This window comes from Monodelphis domestica, chromosome 4 (genome assembly GCF_027887165.1).
Source record: "Monodelphis domestica isolate mMonDom1 chromosome 4, mMonDom1.pri, whole genome shotgun sequence".
Taxonomy (NCBI): domain Eukaryota; kingdom Metazoa; phylum Chordata; class Mammalia; order Didelphimorphia; family Didelphidae; genus Monodelphis; species Monodelphis domestica.
In genome coordinates, this window is record NC_077230.1 from 242,007,622 (window position 1) to 242,029,161 (window position 21,540).

Sequence of the window (21,540 nt, forward strand, 5' to 3'; positions counted from 1 at the left end):
GAGAGCCCAGGACAGAGTCCTATAGGAAAACCACAGTTAGTGGGCATAATCTGAATTAAGATACATCAAAAGAGACTGAGAAGAGTGGTCATTGAAGTAGGAGGACAGCCAGAAGAGGGGGAATATCATGGGACCCAGAAAGAAGAGAACATCAAGAATAAGAGGGTGATCAAACAAGTGGGTGTCAAAAACTGCAGAGAGGTCAGGATGGATGAAGCTTGAAAAAAGTTTCTTGGATTTGGCAATTGGGAAATCAGTAACTTTGAGGAGCACAGTTTCTATTGGAAAATGATGTCAGAAATCATACAAGAGAAAGAATGAGAGCAAAGAAAGTGGAGGTCTCTTTTGTAGATGGCCTTTTCAAGGAGATAATGGGATGATAGCTAGTGGTGATAGATAAAGTAGGTTGTTTTTTTTTTTGAGGATGGAGGAGATGTGGACATATTTATAGCCATTAGGAAAGGAGTCAGTAGACAAGGACAGACTGAAAATAAGTGAAGTCACAGGGATGACAGAGAAGGCAATCTGTTGGAGAAAATGGGATGAAATGGGATCACTTGTGCTGAGAATGGGATTTGTCATGACACGGAGGACTACCTCTCCGTATGAGACAAGAGTGGCAGTGGCAGGAGGTATCCAAGCAATTAGATGAATAAGAAGGGTAGAAGAGTAGGAGCTCTCAGTTAGTGGCCACAGTTATTATTATTAGTTATTTTTAGAGAAATATGAGGGAGATTTCTCAAGTAAAAGGATAGGAGGAAAGGGTGCCAAAAAACTTGCTCATACAAAGTCAAAGCAGCTAGTTTAGAAAGGGAAATGGGAAAAACCTAGGAAAGAAGAGAGCAAAAGAAGTGTCTAAAAATCTAAGGAATGAACCAGTAAGCAAACTCATAACCTTACATGTCTGTATATAAGAGCACAAAACATAGAGAAAGAGGAAGGAAAGCAAAGATTCCAGTTTGAAGAGGCAAATTTCACATCATCTATAATATTGAAATTTTTTGAGATGAGACTTATGACTAGTATATGGCTCTGGAATATAGTTTATTTATTCAAAATGTAAAGGAGGAGCAAAGTAAACTATATATTAGAAAGCTGCATGCTCATAAAGAAATCTAGAAACCATGAACACTTGTGTGAACATCCTGGAAATCAGAACTAAAATCAAATAGTAAAGTATAATACAGACCAATTTGACTGAAAGAAGAGATTAATGAGAAGTTTAGGAAATACATCAGAAGGCTGGCAAAGGCATAATGTAGTATAAGGATAGGAAACATGAAGAATCTGGACACTTGTAGGGGTAGTTCCATGACTTGATTTAATGAAAATATCCTTCACAAAACCCTTTGAGGTCTGATTCTGATCAACAAGGAAGAGCTTGTTTTTCAGAAAGAAAATTGAAACTCTTGTGATTTCATCTGAGAAAAAGGAGGATCAGTTCATTGTGACATATACATTAGATTATGGTGAAGAAGATTTTACCAGGTATAGAGAAATGATACATGGAAGCTCATAGTTTAGTCTTTTACAGAATGTAAGAGGAATGGAAGTTCTCATGAATAAAATTTTGTAGGGAAATAAATGTAGGAATTGGCTAAAGATGGGTCTGGGTTTATAGGGAACTTGTTGATTAATCTAGATTTTTATCTATTTACGTACTAGATACAAAGTTAAGTTTGTAGAAGATGAATATGAAAGCTTGGGGTTATACTTTCTTTTAGTTCTCCCTGCCCTCTCTCCCCCAGTCCTACAATTGTGATGCCTAACAGCCAGTAACTGAATCCTATGGCCAGGCCATGGGCATTATAGACATTTAAGATCTATTTGGCAGCATAAGTGGTAGTAATATTGAAGTTCCCCATCTCAGTGCTACAAAGACATCTGAAGAAACTGTTAGATCCAACTGTAAGGAACCAAGTTAGGAGAACTGATGCAGTTTCCCACAGGTGTTGGTTGACTCATTTCTGAACAATTTCTTACCTAAGGAGATTTCCTGAAGAAATAGACATATGGTTCACAGAATAGTCCAGCAAGCTGTTCCCATCTGTAGCTCTCACTACCCAGGTGGGAAGCAAGATTACACACCTTTGACAGAATTTGGTTCTATGCCAACAGTTCAGAATGCCCGAGTGAGTATTGGAATCCTTTGGATAGAATTAGTTCTGTCTCCCAACCAGTAATTGAAATGCTCCCTTCTGTTCCCTCATGTGTCAATCACTATAGCACTCCCCTCCCCCCTGCTTTTCCTTCATTTATGCTGTTTGAACATTAGTCACATATGCTGAGACAGGAAAGAAAAGGCCTGGATTCCTGCAATTTTCAATTCTTTTACCGGTATTGTTGTTTAGTCTTTTAATTCATGTCCATCTCTTCATGACTCCATTTGGGATTTTCTTGGCAAAGACACTGGAGTAGTTTGCCATTTCTTTCTCCAGATCATTTTCCAAATGAGGAAACTGAGGCAACCAAGGTTAAGTGATTTTCCCAGGGTCACACAGCTAGTAAGTGTCTGAGGCTAGATTTGAATCCAGGAAAATGGGTCTTCCTGACATCAGACCTGGAACTCTATTCATTGTGCCCCCAACTGCCTTTTACTAGTGTATCATTTATTATGCTTTTCCCACTATCAGCTTCTGGTCTCTCCACTTTCCTTTAAGATTTTTCTATCTTGAATAGCAATGTCAATCAGTCTTGTTTTTTGAAGGAGCACCCTGTAGTACTTAATGCATGTTAACGGTGTGAACTTTAAAAACTACTCCACCCTGCTTAGACTGTACTTTAGGGGAAGATAAAGTTGTAATCTCCTGATTGAACAATGAAAGTACTTAGTTCTCACCTTATAGTGAAGCTAATACTTTAAGCTACGTCTATTTTTAGATCTAATACAAAAAGGTATTAAGTAACTATAAAGGTTAAATTAATCACAAAAAGGTCAAGTAACTCACAAAAGGTGAACTTAACAAAGAAGTGTTAAGTAACTCTAAAGATATAATCAAATCAAAGAAGATGAGAACTAAAAGTATGGGCAGTCCTGGAGAAAAAGCCTTGAATATGATTGGTGGATGTGAAAATTTAGAGGAGAGAGAATAAGGATGAAAGGTCTATATATTTGAGATTTTTTGGTCCCTCATGGGGACCCTCTCACTCTCTCTTTCCGTGACTGGTGGTGGAGAGTTAGCTGAGAGCTGTGTGCTGAGCCTTTCAGCATCTTAGCGTGGCTGTAAACTATTGTCTGATTTGGTGGTGAGTTTCTGGCTGAATTTTTCTCCTTTACTTTCCAACTTTTTCCTCTCAGAATTCTCTAATCTTCTTCAGAAACCTAGAGGTGGGGAGTTTAAAACTCCCCCTGGCATAGGTCAGGTAGGAGAAATCCTTTATTCTCTTTTCTCCTTCTCCTTAAATTCCTTCCCTCTATATTAATTAAATTACCATAAATTTCCAGACAGACTTGGGAATTTTATTTGGAGACCATTTAAATCTAGATTTAAAGTCACAACCCTAAAATTTTCTAACAATGGTCAGCAGTGAATGTTTTATATCCATGATTTATAGCCACTTAAGAATAGGAAGTTCAATTTCCAATGTACACTGCTATGAAGGTGAAACTGACTCCATTCCACTGTGAGTATGAGTCTTTTCTCATGAATCTGTACTTAGACCATTTAGCTGCCAATGACAGCAATGAACTGTACTAGGTACCTAGGAATAAAGTGATGAAAATCAACAGAATCCTTGCCTTTAAAGAACTTACATCTAGGAGAGGGTTAAAAAAATGCAGAAGTAACCATAAGACAAGTTGGGATATCTTGGGTATTTAAAAAGAAGTGAAGCAGAGAAAAACTTGTGATTGGAGAGGAGCTGTAGACACCTTTTCCTCAGTGATCCAGGGAATGGGAAATTTTGGAGAAAAAAGATTTCAATAGCCTGAAATGTGGAGGGAGCTCTTCTAGGAAGAGGGATAAATTGCACAAATATTGGGAGATGTGAGGAAAGAATGAGATTGGATTGGATAGTTGTTGGGTTTCAAAAGAAAGAGAAGGGAAGAGTCAACAAGGAAATGACAATCTGATAGGGGAAGAAGGGGAGACAACAAGTATAATCAGACCTTGCAGAATAGGTGGAAGGGAGCCTTAGTGGAAATGACACAAACAGTTCTTTGGACCAGGAGAGGAGAATTTTTATTGGTGTCTTTTTATCATCATCATAATTTTCCTCAGTATCCTTCTCCCTCCCAAAGAGCCATACTATATAACAAATAATATTTTTAAATAAAAAAAAAATTAAAAGGAGGGGGTAGAGCCAAAACCGCTCTATCCTTCCAAACGAATCTTTTTAAAAGTGCCTCATAATGATAGGAATCAAGAACCAACAGGAAAATGGAGTGAGGAGGCTTTCCCACTGGAAAAAATTAAAAAGATGAAAAACATCATCATAGTTGATGAAAACATTGAAAAAGTCTGAAAAAATGTGTCTTGTGCAACATTTGTGAGCCTCCTACCTCTGTATAGGGGAAGAGTAGAACTGTCTTCTTATATCTCTAAAAAAATGTTTTTTTGTAAATATATTTTATTTTACTAGTTAGGTGTAGTAGCAATTTTCCACCCAAGTTTTCTGAAGTTTTATGATTCAAATTGTCTTCCTCTCTCTCTTCCCTCCCCCTTCCTGGATCTGGTAAGCAGTTTTGTCTGTGTTATATTATATCTCTTTTTTTAAGTCATGCTTATTCTTTGTAATTTTTCTGTGTGTGTGTGTGTGTGTGTGTGTGTGTGTGTGTGTGTGTGTGTATGTGTGTATTTTCTTTAGGAGTCATCTACCTAATTATAATAGTTTGGGGTAGTGATGAGAATACCAAGTGAGAGAGCATAGAGAAACAGAAAAGAAGAGAGTCTAAGACACAGTTTTGGAGTAGGGGCCCCATGTGTATGATATGGCTGAAGATACAACAAAAGGAACTGAGAAGGGGCAGTCATACAGGTAGAAGGCAAACCAAGGGAAAACAAAGCCACTAAAATCCAGAAAATATCCAGGACAAAGTAGTTAATTGTGTCACATGCTACACAGGGGTCAAGAAGGACAAAGTTGGAGAAAAGACCATTAGACTTGACAATTAGGAAATCAGCAGAAACTTTGGAGAGAGCAGTCTTATTCGAATGATGAAGTCATAAGTGAGATTGAAGAGGGTTTAAAAGAGTGAGAGATGAAAAGGAGGCACCAATTGTAGATGGCTTGTTCAAGGAATTTTGCAGAGAAGAGGAGGAAAGTTGGAGGGCGTAGTAGTATCTAATGAAGATTTTTGTAAGGATGGGTGAGTCTTGGGAGATTGAGAAGATGGTGGCAGTTTACAACCCATAGGAACACAAATCTCTTTCCAATACCCTTAAAAAGCTTTTAAAAATGCAGATATTTTAAAAAGAATAAGGAGAATTACCTTGACTACATCTTAGTTTTGGAATACACAGAATGCCCTTCAGAATCCTGTAGAAACCCTGAAGTAAACAAGGTGAAAAGTACAAGAAAAGCAGCCACCAAACACTTGTGGTGGAGAGGTGCTCTAAGATGAGCTCAGTGATATTCAAGGGGTAGGTGATGGGCCCTACATAGAGACTAATTCAGAGGCTGCCCTGGAGTCCTGTGGCAGCAGCCCAGGTTAGAACCAGCTCAGGCAGCCCAGCAAGGGAGAAGCCCTGGGCAGAGTCCAGAGTTCAGTGAGAGGTGGCTCTTGAGCCCAGCATTAGGAGAGGGATACCAGGAAGAACTTAATTCAGAAATGGCCTACAACTCCCTGGTGAGCATTAAACCTCAGATCAAGTGAAAGAGGAAGAAGGGTCCTGTGGATCTCAGCTGCCTATTAGGAAATGGCCCTGGGCAGACCCAAGTGATAGGGGTGGCTTGGGACTCCCTATAATAATAAGAGAAAAGCATTGCTTGGAGCCCTGACCACAGTAGATTTGGATCCTGAGCTGCATCCTGGAAACCCTGGCTCAATTCAGTATACAGGTAGCCTTGTTCTGAACTACAGTACAAGAAAAGTTCCAACAATTCCTCCAGAAAAAGGACCTGGTTTGGTATACTACAGTTAGGACAAGGCACATCTACTCCCTCCACCCCCATTAAGGAGTGCAGTAGAACTTTATCCATTATCTTCCTCCTCTGCCAACCTAGATATTCAGGCTGCTAAAATGAGCAAGTCAAGAAAAATACTAAATACTGTCAGGAAAAACACCTTACCTCAAGTGACTCCAGGGTGAATACCCCAAGGAAAAGAGCAATTTCACAAGAAGTTCAAGTAGAGCCTCAGAGAAAAAAATGTCCTGGCCACAAATAAAGATTACCTAGAAGAAAAGAATGGCAAGGAGAATTGGTTGTAAAAACAAAACCAAAAGATTGAAAATAAAAAGCAAACGGAAGAAAATATAACAAATTAATAATATAAACAACCTACCTTAAAAACAGATCAGGGAGAGATAATCTAAAAATGGTTGAACCATATTAAAATAAGGGCAAATTAAAAGCCTTATAAATTTGGGGGGCTCACATTCCTTGTATGGAGAAATGAGGGTTAAAGGCAGTGAGGAAAGGGTTGATGAAAATGGCCTCCCTCACTATCCCCACCCCGAGTCCCTGAATTACTTGAGGGAGACAAAATGGAGATCTCCCTTCGGTGAAGGCTTGCCTCTTAGTGGCTGTACCAGCCCTCAAGGGAGGAGGGGAAGTCTTCTCTACAAGGAGAGGTATGAGGGACCTCAATCTGGATATGTGCTGCTTTCAGGCGCTCACAGGCCTCTCTACCATAGTGCTGTGGTTCGTTTGGGGCAACGGGTAAAGGTTAGAGGGGTTCTGGGTCACCCTAAATCTCTTTCTAAATAAAACTAATTACTGAAGTACAAGGTTTTCTCGTAGCCAGGGGAGAGGCAGGAAAAGGGGAGAGCACTGCTCACTGATTAGAGTCCAGGATCTCAATAGTTCATGGAATGAAAGTCTTTGAAGAAATTAGGTTTATTGACAGGAACCAGTGATGTTTTAAACAGGAATCCTCAATAATAGGATTTCAGTCAGTGATAGAAATCTCCACAGGTGTCTTGAAATGGCCCAGAGAAACAGCTCCTCTTTCCACTCCCTTCTATGTCTCACCACCCAAGACCCTGTTCCTCAGGAGCATTTCCCAGAAGTCCTTGTTCAGTTTCCAACTGTCATTTCTACATTCCAATTTCCCCCAACAGTTCTTTTGTCTTACTCCCCATCATTACAGCTTGCATACCATATTTCTTAAATTACAAATAAAAATTGCCCCAAAAGTATTAGACATAGCTGCCTCTTAGAGTCAGGAAGGCCTGAGATTTGAAAATCTGAAATTGGAAATCCAGTTTCAATCACTTACCTGGGCAAGTCACTTCACTGCTGTCTGACTCTCTTTCCTCATCTGTAAAATGAGGATAATAATAGAACTTACCTTATAATTCCCAGGGTTTTTATAAAGATAAAAAGAGATAATACTTGTAAAGCACATTGCAAATCTTAAAGCATTATATAAATACTAGCCATTATTGTTTTAAAATTTTGTAGTATACTCCAAAACCCTAAAGAGCCACCTAAAATTAATTGAAATAATATATTCATCTGAGTTGCAGATTTATTTTTTAAGTCCACATAAGTAATCAGCATTCCTGTATAATACAGCAAAAGTTAGCAAGAAGAGATGGAAAGACATTCAGGAATTATCTAAATCTATCCATAAAAATTTATTTGCAAAAGTAAGGATAGACTTAAAAAATTGGAACAATATTAATTGCTCATGAGCAGGTCTAGATAGTACCTGCCAAGGCCAGTTTGAGTTGGAAAAGCTAGCCTAAAGTGGGCTACATCAATATAAGACTGATGCAGTGGAGGGACAGATGGATTTATAGTCAGAATCTCAGTAGAATGCTGATTCTACTGTTTACTACCACTGTGACCTTGATTCAGCCACTTATTCTGTCTGAAACTCCATTTTTGCATTGGTAAAACAGGAGGATTGTACTTACTTCTGAGATACTGTTCCAACTCTGTAATTTTGTGACTCTGTGAAGTAATATGAGGGAAAATTGGAAACAAACCAACTTCAGTAAGTTGAGTGTTCAAGAAAACATAAAAATATTGAGAAGTCATTGGATGGATTCCATGGGTGGCATAAGAAAAACCCATTCTTGAATGCCATGTGGAGCATTCTGAATGAGGTGCAGCTTTTGGACAGTGTGAGATTTGTGATGGCTGGGGATGAGGTATGGAGAAGACATTAGAACCTAAGTGCTGAAGTTATGGAGAAAGGTGGCAAGATGTCCTAGAAGTTGGTATATGACAGTGATAAAGATCAGTAGATCTTCTCCTACCTCTGCTTCCCCTTCTCCTGGCTTCACACTGTGGTTCAGCTGCCTTCTCTCTCTGGACCCTTTCTCCCATTTATTAGTTACTCCTGGAACTTCCATTTTGGAATAGGCCCCAAGGTAGCATCTTTATTTCTTTACCACCATGCCTTAGTTCTCTTTCAAGTATTATCTCTCCCCTCCCCACCCCCTATTAAAATGTAAAGGGAAGGGGAACAAGCATTTATTAACTACCTACTTACTTTGTGCCATGCACTATGCTAAGTACTTTAAAAGTATTTTCTCATTTGATCCTTACAACAATTCTGAAAGGTATGGGCTATTATCCCATTTTACTATTGAAAATTGAGGTAGAACAAGGTTAAGTCGTTTGTGTAGGGTCACACAGCTAGTGAGTGTCTGAGACTAAATTTGATCTCAGATCTTAATAACTCTATGTCTAGGACTCTCTCCACCGTGCCATCCAGTTCCTTAAGAGCACTTTTTCTGAATAGTAATCATTTTTGATCAGTCCTAACTCTTTGAGATTCCCGAGTTTATTGGCAAGGGATTTTGGAGTAGGTTGTAGCATGAGACTTGAATGAGAATATGGACCACTTTTTCTGAACCAAGGAGTGAGTACTCTCAAAGTTGTTTTGTGCTTAGGTTTGTGAATTGTGTGGCATGAACATACTGCCTTCAGAAAGCCACATTAGCAAAAGTAGTGTGAGGAAAACTGGCAGTGGTTTCAGATTATAGGCTCACAGAAGATATTAAATGCTGGAAGAAGAAATTAAAATTAAAAAATAATAAAAGCTCTTCTCTAAATGTGTTAGATTCATTTCCTTTTATAAAGTAAAAAATGGACCCACCAGGTCCATTCATGCCTGCTGAGTTGGAGACATCAGGGACTGGCAGCTAGTCTTCCATTGACGTCAGCAAGAGCAGATTTAAATCTCCACAGCAGAATGCTCCCCAGCCCTGATAAATGGGTCAGGTAATTGAATTAGAAAGCATTCTGAGCCATCGGCTAATTGTGCTGTTTAGGCAACTGCTTTGTCCAAGTCTGTTTCATCTTCCATCCATCTACTGCATGAGTGACTCTCTCACCTGGAGGGTCTGTGCCTCAGCTCTCATGAGAGGGGGCTCTATTTCAGATCTCCTTAGGCTGGGCTGCCCATGGTCCCACATGGTTTGGCCTTTTTGTTGTAGGATTCTTAATTGATTTTATTAGTTTTATAGGGCATTTGTTTTGTTCTTTTAATAAATGGAGACCTATGCATATGACCTTGTATATGTATGCATATATTATAAACTTGCCATTCCAGCTGCCAAACCCTTATCTCTCTCCTGAAGGCAAATAACACATGTAATTTCCTTCTTTCACAAGAACCCTACTACTCTCCAGATACTCAAAGTTCTTGACCTTACTTAGCATATCAAAGCTATTGTTCACAAAGAAAGAAATCCAGGATGGCTGTTGCAGTGTTGAATATATCAGAGATGAATTATAATCAATTTATTCTTTATAAAAAATAAAAATAAAACAAAACGCCCAACACAGAATCCCATTCTAGCCCAGAGGTGGGAATAGAGCCAAGCATACTCAGGATTCCCCTCCCCATCACTTCATCTTCTGGTAAAACTTGGTAATTTCATGTGCTATGGGTCACAAGTAGAATTTGCAAGAGAAAAGCAAAGTGAAATTGGTTTGCCATTCAGATCTGAACTCCAAGGATGAATAGACCTTTTCTGGGCTCATCCTTGAATTTCTCCCCATCTTTTTTTACATAACTTTTGTGTTTGGATCTTAGATGTTTCTTTTTCCTTTCCTTATTGAGCACAGTGCTAGAGGCCAAATCTTTTGGGGGGCTGGTGGGGGAGGAGTTAATAGTAAGGATGACTTTCTTCCTTGACTGAGTCAGTCCAAATGAGGAAGACTTGATCTTGTTCTCTCTGGTGGGGGTTACAGACAGGTCTGAGTCAAATCCAAAGACTATCTATCCTCAGTGGGATAACTTCACAGCCAAAGTTATACACTCAGAAGGATGAAGAAACATTTACATAGTCACTTGTCATTTACTGCTGAGTACAAAAAGATATTTTATTCTTGTTGCTTAAATTATTCTAGCAATGGAAGTAGAAAGTCCAACTTTCTTATTGTTCATGGGACCTGTTTAAGACATATAGTCTCCCTTCCCCACAAGGTCTTACGTTGCTTTTAGAACTACATAATTATTCATCAGGGAAAGGTGGTATTGAGAGTAGTTTTTATTTTGCCCATAAAGTCTAAATTGCTGAGTCTCAAATTTAAGGCCTTCTACAGTTTAGCTCTACTTTCTTTCAGTCCAAGTACTTTTTTAAATAATTTTTTTCATATAACAAGCACTAAGTTATTCTACCTCCCACCTCCTCCCCCACTTTGTAAAAAAACACTATTTCATCATATAAACATAGTCAAGCAAAACAAAGTCCTACTTTGACCATACTGCATATTAGTCCATCATGTTTTATAATAACCTACAATATTCAAGATTTTCTAAGGGTATAAATTACAGAAACAGTGCTGGTTGAGAGATTTTCTTTATCTAGGAGTTCCCTTTATTAGTGAAATCACAGGTCCAGTCCCTATTCCTATATCTGTGTGTAAGGCCCTGTGCTAGAATAGAGACAAAATGAAAAACAGTCTCTGCCTTCCAGGGACTGACGTTCTATTTCTCCAACCTTGTTGCCTATAACTACTCTATGGGAACTTTCCACTCAAATTGGTATATTCATTGTTGCCCAAACACATCATATACATGTCTTGCCTCATACATTTGGTCATGCTGTTCTTCCCATTTGGAATGTTCCTTCCCCCAATTCTAAGTTCCAGCTCACTTTCTACTTCCTTCTCTGGGAAGCTTTTTTTGACCATTTGAACATCTTGGGGATCATTTTTTTAAAGTCTGTAATAACCATTCAGTTCTTGGTTGGCAGCTGCCACCAAGTACATGTTTAGGCCTCTCAAATGGATTATTATTTGGGGCAGAGTCCATGGGATCTAGCTGGTAGTGGCCCTGCAAAGGACTATCTAGTTCAACTTTCTCATTTTGCTGGTGGAAAAAACCCAAATTTTTCAAGATTAGGTGAGTTACTCACAGTCACACAAATAATAACTGGTACAACTAGAATCTTATTGCCAGATCCTTTGACTTCATGCCTTATATAACTCTTTGTATCCCCAGGATCTCAAAAAGTGACCTACACCTAGTAAATATTTAATAAATATTTGTTCATGATCTTACATCCCATAGATGACCCAGTAGAATCTTTTGAAATGAGTTTTTGTGATCCTTGCAAATCTGATTTCTTTCTATTCTGGTAAGTTGATCAGGACAAGGTACTGATTATATTTTGTACTGATTTGTGTTTTGTTGAGCATGACATTTCAATGAAATGCTTGGTTTTAGTCATGTGTGCTACACTTGGGCTTTTAGGTATTTACACTGGCTTACTGCCTTTCATTCTGACTTTCCCCTAAGCCACGTAGCACAGATAGAACAGATAATTTCTTGACAAACAAAAGTATTTCCTCTTGGTTTTGATCTCCCAAGCTTAAAGCCCATCTTTATAAGAACCCGACCTTTCCTTGTCTTCCTCTCTTCAGAGCCAGTGTTCTCTGTTCAAGCCTCTAAGCTGCAGATTGTTGAAGGGCAGTCCAGTGCTGCCAGCTCTCAAATTGAGAAGTGTGTGGGCCAAACTTGATAGCATTGTGTTTGGGTATTGCAGTAATTTGCCAGACTTGGGGTTATGATGCCAATGCAAATACCACACTAACATTTATAGTTTGGGATTTGAAGAAAGACTAGGAACATCCCTCATATAGCTCAGAAACAGTGGCTAATGTAGAAACTAGTATAGTATTATTTCTTTACTGATGAATAGAAACTGTCCCCTTAGTGTTGTGTAATTTTTCTAACCACAGGTTTGCAAATGATAAGCAAAATATCCAAGCCATAAAGAAGAGGTTTATTGTGGGAGGGCCAATCCCACAACAAAGCTGGACCCCTGGTCATGATCAGAGGACCCCTAGCACTATAAGAGACCTTTCTTTATACCCCAAAGAATTTGACAACTTTTATACCAGTAAAAAAAAAATAGTACAAAATAGTCATACCCCTCAAAGAATAGAGACACCCAGAAGCAATATTCATTGTTAAAGTCAGTTAGGAAGCACTCCTTATTTGTTCATAGGTTAGGTCAATTAGGAAGCACCCCTTATTTGGTGAAAGAAATCTCTTGACCATGACTTAAGAATCACTTGATGGAAAGGGGGGAAGCAGTGATGCCTGGGCTAAGAGTGGGTGGAGACCAGTACTACCAGGTTCTGAACTAAAGGTCAGGCATCCTGATGTATAATGGATCACAAGTTAGGGTGCCTGATATAGCAACACTGAAGGGTGGGGCTGCCACTAAGGCCTTGCAAAAGCAGTTATTTCCTTAATCCAAAAACCTTAGTACTTATACCAGAATATTCACAAAAGCCTGCTAAAATCATGACCTATACTAACTATCTTAGAATTACAATTATTATTATCTCAAGACTACTGCTAACATTAAAATCTAATCTTCATATAAGGGGCTAGGGGGATTTTTTCTCTCACATTAGCATGTTCCCTTTCTTTAGAAACTCATCAGAAATTCAGATTTCAGGTTTTCCTCATGTTTCAGGAATTCAGTTTAGTTTAAGTTTTATTATGTTTGAGACCATGTCTCCCTAGCTTACCTAGGATAGAAGTGCAGGAGACAATCATGGACCTAGAACAGCATGGGAACCTGTTCCATTTGCAATCAGGGATATTAGCCACACTTAGGGGCTCACATTGTGTTAGATTTACTTCAGACATCCTATAGGCTTAACATATTATAGCCCAGAACTGCTGTGCTCAAGCACTCGGTCTTCCCATTTTGCCCAACCAATTTAGCTCAATTAAAATAATTATTAAGTATCTTCTATGTGCAAGGTGATAGGCATTGTAGTATAGTGAATAAAGGACTAACCTTGAAGTCATAAAGACCTAATTCAAGTCCTAAATGGCACACTATCTGCATGACTTTGGGCAAGTCACTTAACTTCTCAGGACTCTAAACTTTTAAAATCATAGGCTCTATCAGTATAATTGTGTGTGTGTGTGTGTGTGTGTGTGTGTGTGTGTGTGTGTATTCGTTGCATACATTAGAAAACTCACTCAAGAAAAGACATTTTCTTAGGATGAGAAAGGTGATATAGTATTTGACCTAAACGTCAATGGGCTGCTACTGGAGTTTATTGATTAAGGAGTGAGTGATATGGCCAATAATAAGAAAATCATTTTGACAAATGTCAAAATTTAAGAGGAGAGGTGACGAGAGCCCAAGCTAGAGCCAGAAGAGCCCTTTGAAATTCACCACAGAGGTGTCCTTAATTCCTGAAGAAAGAAAGGGCCAGAGACTAGACCTGTTGAGGATTGGGACACCTGTACTTTATTTTTGCCTTGACCATATAAATGAGGTTATATATTAATCATTATGAACCTTTGCAATTGACTGATGATTTCTGGGGATTAACCTAGTACAAAATTAGTATAGACCCATCAGTGCTGTTTTGAAAGAGATGATATGGTCATCCTTGATGGAGAATTTTTTGGAATGGGTAGGTACAGTGTCTGATCTTGATGAGGTAACAACACCATCTTGTTGAGTAATGAATTTCTCTGATATAGCTCCAGGAATGCATTCTTGACCATAGTACTTCGTATTGTTTTGATTATAAAAGCCCTAGATGATTGTTTCTAGGATAAAATACAGACTTCTCTGTTGGCATGACCCTCCAACAAGATGGTCCCAGTCTACCTCCCAGACTCACTCCACATTACTTCTTTTCCTGAGTTCTGTGGTCTCACCTCTGTTGTCATCAGCCTTGTCCTGGGCCAGTGTTGGTGAACCTATGGCATGGGTGCCAAAAATGGCACACAGAGCCCTCTCTGTGGATATGTCTACAATCACCACCAGAGTTTGTTGCTAGAATCTGTTTTCCTCCCCCTCTCCATGTGCCTGAGGACATTCCTCACTCCCCCAACCCTCTTCCCAGAAATCAATGGGAGCACTTCCTCCCTGTCTGGGGTAAATTGAGCAGGAAGGAGCGCTAATATGCTACATGAGGGGGCGGCACAGATGGCAGCCTGTTGAGTCTGTGTTGAAGGTGATTCCCATGGTGGGGTTGGAGAGGGGCTAGGTGTGAGGTGAGCAGAGCTGGAGGGGAGTGGAGTGCTTGGGCCACTTTCCTCCCCTCTCTCCACACAAGCCTCTCATCACCTGCCCCTCTGCCCAGTGGCCCAATGGGAGCACTTCCTCCCTTCCCTCTGTGGGGTAAGGGGGTGGGCTGGGGGTAGAGAGTACCGCCTTCAGTGGCACTCTGCCTCTGAAAGGTTCGCCATCACTGGCTTAGGCTGTTCCCTGTGCCTGGAATGGCTCCTTTTTCACCTCTTCCACATAAACTTTCCCCCCTTATCCCCCCACCTTTCCTGATCCCTCTGGTCATTGGTGCCTTCCCTCCCCTACATGGCCTTTTATTTTGTATTGTCTATGCTAGCACATTTTCCCTCCAGATAGAATGAAAACTTCTTGAAGATAAGGACTGTCTCATTTTTGTCTTTGCATCCCCAGTGCCTGACACATAGTAGGTACTTAATAACAGTTGATTGATTTCTTTCCCATAATCATCTTGAGCCCCATGGGAACATTTTTTGGATCACTTGGTATATTGTTAAATAATTCAATTAACTCCTTATTTTTCCCTTGTTTATTTTTCAGATCTTCAAGACTATTTCGAGCATTTTATGTTCCTTTCCTGTCAGAAAAGCATACAGTGTATGTGAATTATACCATCCTCAAACCCCGGAAAGGAAAGCAAGCCAGGAAGAAGATTGGAGGTTAGGAGCACATGTGTGGTTCCCAAAGAACCAGCCCTTGCTGCTACCTAGTGGCTACATGGCATACCCTCCAATCATCACTTGTAACATTCACAATAAAGATTTTCCAACTCGAATACTGGAATCCAGGTGCCTCAGGCTATTCAAAGTGAATTAATTACATACTCTTGGTTCTTGCCTGTCTCTCTCTGCTCTGCCTCTAGAGCTGTGTGAACTGGAACAGCTTGGGTTATGACAGTGAAGACTTCTCCTACAATATCTGTAAATGCATTTTCTTCTGTTCAGTTATTTTGGACTGAAAAAAGAACAGAGCTAACCATCAGGAAGACTTGAAATGCTGTGTACTGGTTGCTTCTAGTAAGCTGTTCTCTACTCTAGTTGAGCACCAGAGAAACCCTCAGCCACTCTCCTGCCTTTGGGGCTTCTCCACCCTTTGCTGCTCAGCATCTCCTCCTGGCACTCCTCCTTGTGCTTATTCCCAGCAGTGGAATTTGGACCATCAGATATCGACTCACACATCTTTGCTCCCCCCCCAGCAAAACCAAATTTCTGTTAAGTACTTTGCCAGACCAGGATTTCTATCCTGGAGATGTAGCTCAGGAAGGAGGCAAACTTTTGTGCAACTATGACCTGATTTGTATTCTTTTGTAATTACCCATAATTTCCATTTTCTCATTCCTTTTCATATAGAGTTTCTATAAGTCGAAGCAGTGTACATTCCCTTAAATGCTAAGTGAATGGGGAATATTTGGAGGAAAGTGCCTACTCTTAATTCTTTGGATGACATCATAATTTTAAAAAATATATTTTGTAGGATGCATAGCAAATTCTGGAAGCAGTGATTGAGAGATAGTTTCTAAAAGACTCTGAGAGGAAGAAAAAAAGTATATAACTGAAATGAGTAGGGGGGTGAAGCAAGAGGTGAAGGGGACCAGTGAGTTTTCAATGCATCTCTAGCAGTGCCATTGGAAGCAGAATCTTTGGTGATGTAGCAAAGACACTCAGAGAAACAGAGCCAGAAAATCAGAAAGAGCCAGATGACCAGTCAGGATGGTTCCCAACCCAACTATGAAAACATGACCTGAAAGGGGGGGTTTGGATGAATGCTGGAACTTTCCATTTTAAGGAGGTGATTTTATTTGGGTATGAGTTTGGGTGGGGCTGCCCATGACTCAGACTACTGGGACCAAGCTGTTCCTTTCAGGCTATATTCATGGTGTGTGGGAGTATCTGTTTTGGTATTGTTTGGGCAGCTCCCTCTATAGCTATGGGCTCCCCTGTCTCTGGAGAACAAAGAGTACACTGTTGAGTCAGATTCCTCTGCTGGGCTCCACAGGGGTCAGCATCAGTACTGTTCCTAAACATTTCGGTTTAAGTAAGGTGCCAAAAATCTTCAAGAATAATAATTTCTAGTATCTACAAGTGAGATAAATTAATTTTCTGACATTTCTATTGCACATTCTAGAAAAAAAGAATGACACCTCAGCAGGACCAAAGCTTGGAGAGGAAAAGAGAGCTAGTAAGAGAAGGAATAGTTGCTTTCCCACTTCAGAGAGTGTCTGAGACAGAGCAGAAGCGTTCAGAAGCAATAGGTCTGGATAGAAGAACAGACAAGATTTGTAAGCAACATAGAAGGTATTTAATGTGGGTTTCCTTAGGTGCTTCAGAGGTCCATGACTTTAAATTTCTTTGCCCACCCTGGCTCCATACCAACCTGACCAAGGGCTAAAAGCATCCAGACCTTGAAGTAAGGCCTCTACCTTCTGCCAACATTTTTGGAAGGGTTAACAGATTGAGCACTGATGGATGCCACTTAGGTAAATGCACTGCAGTGCTTACATGTCACTGCAGACTTAGGCATTTGCTAGTAAGTAAAGTAGTTCAAAGGAAGGAATTAAGTTGAAAAAGCACAAAAGTATACTGATGGTTCATCTTGGCCAGGAGATGACCCTTGGTACTCCAAGGTTACATGGCCAAGTTCCTGTTGGAACTCCTAGCTAGGAAAGTGTGGCTCTAACCAGAGACTATGTATCATTTGGTAACCAGCCTAGTTAAGTTGGGAGGAGTTTATCATCAGAGGGTTGGTCACAAGATGATGAATTTGGGGGGTCATATTAATTTATAAAGATGGTAGAGAGGATAGAGAGTGGGTGCAGTCTGCATTGATGAAACATAAAACACAAAAAAGCCTAATCTAAGACATTTATCAGAAACGTCAGGTCTCACCCCTTTTGATACTTATTCTTATTGAGTCTGTTAAGAGAATCAAACCAAGAAATGTTATGTGTGAGGTACCTGATGTAAGGAGATACAATTTCTGTCTTCAGAAAGCTAACTGTATAATAGGTTTGCAGGGAGAAGGGAGAACTGCTATGGGGCCAAGGTAAGTAGCTTTCCTCATCCAGAGAATCAACTTCTAGCAGAATTTTGGCTGCCCTTCCAGGGTGGTCAATCCATTTGTGGTGATGACAAAAGAATTATTCCTGTAAATTGTATATTGTTTATTATCATAGTGGAGAGAATCATTGGACAAAATTGGATAGAAGAAGGCTTCTGATTTTGTTTAATGTTTTTGTATTTAGGACTACTAGATATTAGAACTTATTCCTGGTAGATTAATTTCTCTCTGCACACAAGCCCTTTAACTGCCTAACTTTAACTTCTGACTTTGTGACTTAGAGTAGCAGCATCTCATCACACCTATTTTCAGTGTCTACCTGGTAGATTTAATCTGATGTGAAAGCATTCAGATAATTTAATTAATTTTTTAAAAAGTCTTATTGATGCTTTTTGTTTCTACCGCATCATTTCCGTATATCCCCCTCTATTACTCCATTCCCCACTCATCACCCAGTGAAGTTTCTTTGAAACAAAAGAAAAAATCTTCATCAAAACCAACTGAGACAGCATAGGTAACATTTTATACCCATGATCCTCCACCTCTCCAATGAAAAGTATGAGGTTATTTCCTCATCTTTTCTTCAGGGTTAAGGCTGATCATTACAATTACCCTGCAAGTTCATTCTGCTCCTGTGGCTCCTTCTTCTTATTGAATGATTTCTCCCAGAACTTTGCTTTTGAGAAAAATGTCTTCCTTTCTTTCTAGGTTCTACTCCAGAAATCCATACACCTGCATTGGGTATCTTTTCTCTCCCCTCTCCCCTTCCTCTACTCTTTCAGCCTCCTTTTATGTGTTGTCTTCTCTCGTTAGAATATAAACTCTTTGAGGGCAGGGACGGCCTTTCTTTTGGTTTGTGTTTGTATTCTCAGAACTTAACTTAGCATGGTGCCCTGGCACATAGTAAGTGCTTAATAAATTATTATTGATCTGGCCTGACGTTAACATCCAACTTTATTTTAGTGTTCTTTTGTTCACATTCTTATAGTAAACTACTTTTCTGGTTCTACTTGTTCTGCTCTCCATAAATTCTTACAAATCTTTCTGAGCTTCTCCAAATTCCTCATAGTTGCCATTTCTTATGGTGCAATAAGATTCAATTATACTGATACATTAAATAGTTGTACAACCATTCATTGACTTTTTTCAGTTTTTCATAATCACAAATTTCTGCTATGAATTTTTGGGCATATATGAGACTACACAGTTCCGCCTTTGTTTTCCTTGCCCAGGAAGTGGAATCTCTGGGTCATTTTTATCAAACAATTCCAACTGGTTTTCCAGATTAGTTGGACCAATTCACAATTTTAGCAATTGCTTATTACTGTGCCTGTCTTTCCAGAGCTCCCCCCGATCAGTGACATTTTCATTTTTCATTATCTTTGCCAAATTGCTAGGTGTAAGGTAAAACTTCAAAGGTTTTTTCATTTTCACTTTCATTTTCTTAGCGATTTGAAATATGGTTGTTGGATTTCCATTTTTAAAAGCTGTTCATGTCCTCTGACCATTATAGATAGATCATTTTAACCTTTTGGAATATTCATGATTAATGAATATTCCTACCACAATCATCCTTTACTTAGACATCATTGAAGACCACCCTTAGAAGCAAATATTTTCATTTTAAACCAAGGTGGAATCTCCTGAGTTTAGCCAAGTCATTTTATCTTTACACACAGACTTGGGAAAGGGAGAAATTTTTGAGTTCTCCAGAATCCTCACAACCATAGACTCTTAGCATTTGAAAATATGTTAGAGATAATATATCCCAAGACTCTCAGTTAATAGCAGAGGAAATTAAAACCAAATGAGAGTCTGATTTGCCAAAGTCCCACACCTCAGTGAAGGTCAGATTAGAGCCCAAAGCTCTAGACATTCAGACTAGGCCTCTTGTCATTCTATTATACTGCTCCTAGGGATGAAAAGGAGGTGAAAACTAGCACAATTCTGGGGATGGGAGGGATAGTCATTGGTAAGAAACCTCCTGGGGAAACAGGTGGTGCTCAGCTGTGCATTTAATGCAAGTACATTGACGGGAAGTATTTGTATGGGGCCTCAAGTATTCAGGTTGCTATTAGACTACTCCAATTCTTATGTCATATTTCTCATAATCACAGTTTGTTTTTTCCCAGCCTGGGAGAAAAAGTTTAAACTGACAGTCCCTCCATTGACACATTAAAAATCATGTATCACTGTGTTTATATGCTCTTCCACTAAATGTCTTGAGTAAATGGATTTAATGTTATTTGGTTGATCCAAATAGACATGTGTCTAGCTTTAATCTTTTGAAATAGACAGACATCTTCTGTACAGTATCATTGGATTTTAGAGGCCTCTGGTATGTCATTGAATCTAAACAAGCTCTGGCTTTAATCTTCCCAGTGTTTTAAAGTGTGTGATTCATATTACAAATGAAATCAGGAAGCAAGAGGCTCGGCATTGAAGCAAGGACACTCTTGTCCAGTGCTGCTCTCTCCCTGGTCTTGGTCGCTTTGTTATTTCACGTCTCACTGTTTACATTATATTCTTATTGTATTTACCGTGAACCAAAAGTCAAATAAATCCTTTGGTTTGATTTTTTTTTTTAAAGAGATGACTGCTTTCTGTTTGCTCTTGGGCTTTCATTCCTTTTTGGCAACTGGCAGCTAAAGGAGACTGTTTACCATAACATCAAATTGCCTCCCCAAAAGCCAAGTGGTCAAGAATGGCCTGAAAAGTTCAAGGAGAAGCCCTTTGGAACTTCCAACAAGGGCTGGTTTCATTTTATCTGGAGAGAAACTAAGTGCAGTAATAGTTTTAACTGCAATGTTAATTTAATACCTAAAATCACTGCCTCTTCTCTAATTTTTGGATATGAAAGTTCTGATGCATAGACATACAAATATAGTTATTTAAGACTATTATGTAGCTTTCCCAACTTTGGGGTACTTTAAACCTAGTAGGGCTGTTTTTTAGCAAATGAGGTTGATAACTACCTGTATGCTTGGGCAATTAGGTGGATAATATAGATTGAATACTAGATCTGGAGTCCAGAAATCTTGATTCAAATGTGGCCTATGACACTAGCTTGGTGACCCTGGGCAGGTCACTTAACCCTGTTTGCCACAGTTTCCTCTTCTATAAAATCAGCTAGAAAAGGAAATGGCAAACCACTCCAGGATCTTTGCCAAGAAAACTCCAAGTAGCATCATGAAGAGTTGGGCATGACTGAACAACACTTTAACATATAATTCACACCAAATGATTTTAGTGATAACTCACAATTCTGTTATGCTTTACATTTTGCCAAGTGCTTTCTCACAGTAATCCTGTAATTTACTGTGAGTCTTTGTTCCCATTTTACAGATGAATAAACATTTATCTAGCGAGTGTTAGATCTGAGACTTCCAACTCTTCTGATTCTGAATCCTGCATGCTTTCTACTAGATGACATTGCCTACCACCTCTTCCGCTATCTGGAATATAGATTTCCATTCTTCTGGCTTCCTTCTATTCCTTTATGTCTCAGCTTGTCTCACTTCCCTATGAAGCACTGGCTAATCGCTTCAACAAATTCAACCATCATTTATTAAGTGCCTACTAGGTACCAGGCTCTGTCCAAGGCACTGGAGAGATCCCTAGGCAAAAGAGCCCATCCTCTCCAGGAGCACTACTGGGGTAAAACAGCTGCATGCTTATGGAAATAAACACTGACGACATACAAAAAAAATGACGGTAATTTCAGTGATGGGTGAAAAAGATGAACAACAAAGGAAGATGGAGACAGGTCTTAAGTAAGAAATGGCTACTGAGTGTTCTGTTTACAGTAAGCAGCAAGTGATGTTTTTAATGTAAAAAAGTTAGGGTT

The 21,540-nt window shown here is 39.4% G+C and overlaps 1 protein-coding gene across 2 annotated transcripts in view; it reads left to right on the top strand.

Annotated features, from left to right (window-relative positions):
* ALG9 (ALG9 alpha-1,2-mannosyltransferase) overlaps window positions 1-20,282 on the top strand; it is a 119,062-nt gene extending 98,780 nt beyond the window's left edge. For both annotated transcript variants that reach the window (XM_056794414.1, XM_003341222.4), the window contains one exon: window positions 15,177-20,282. In XM_056794414.1, coding sequence (XP_056650392.1) covers window positions 15,177-15,300 — 124 coding nt within the window. In that variant the 3' untranslated portion in view covers window positions 15,301-20,282. The remainder of the gene's footprint in view (window positions 1-15,176) is intronic.
* Window positions 20,283-21,540: the final 1,258 nt, after the last annotated feature.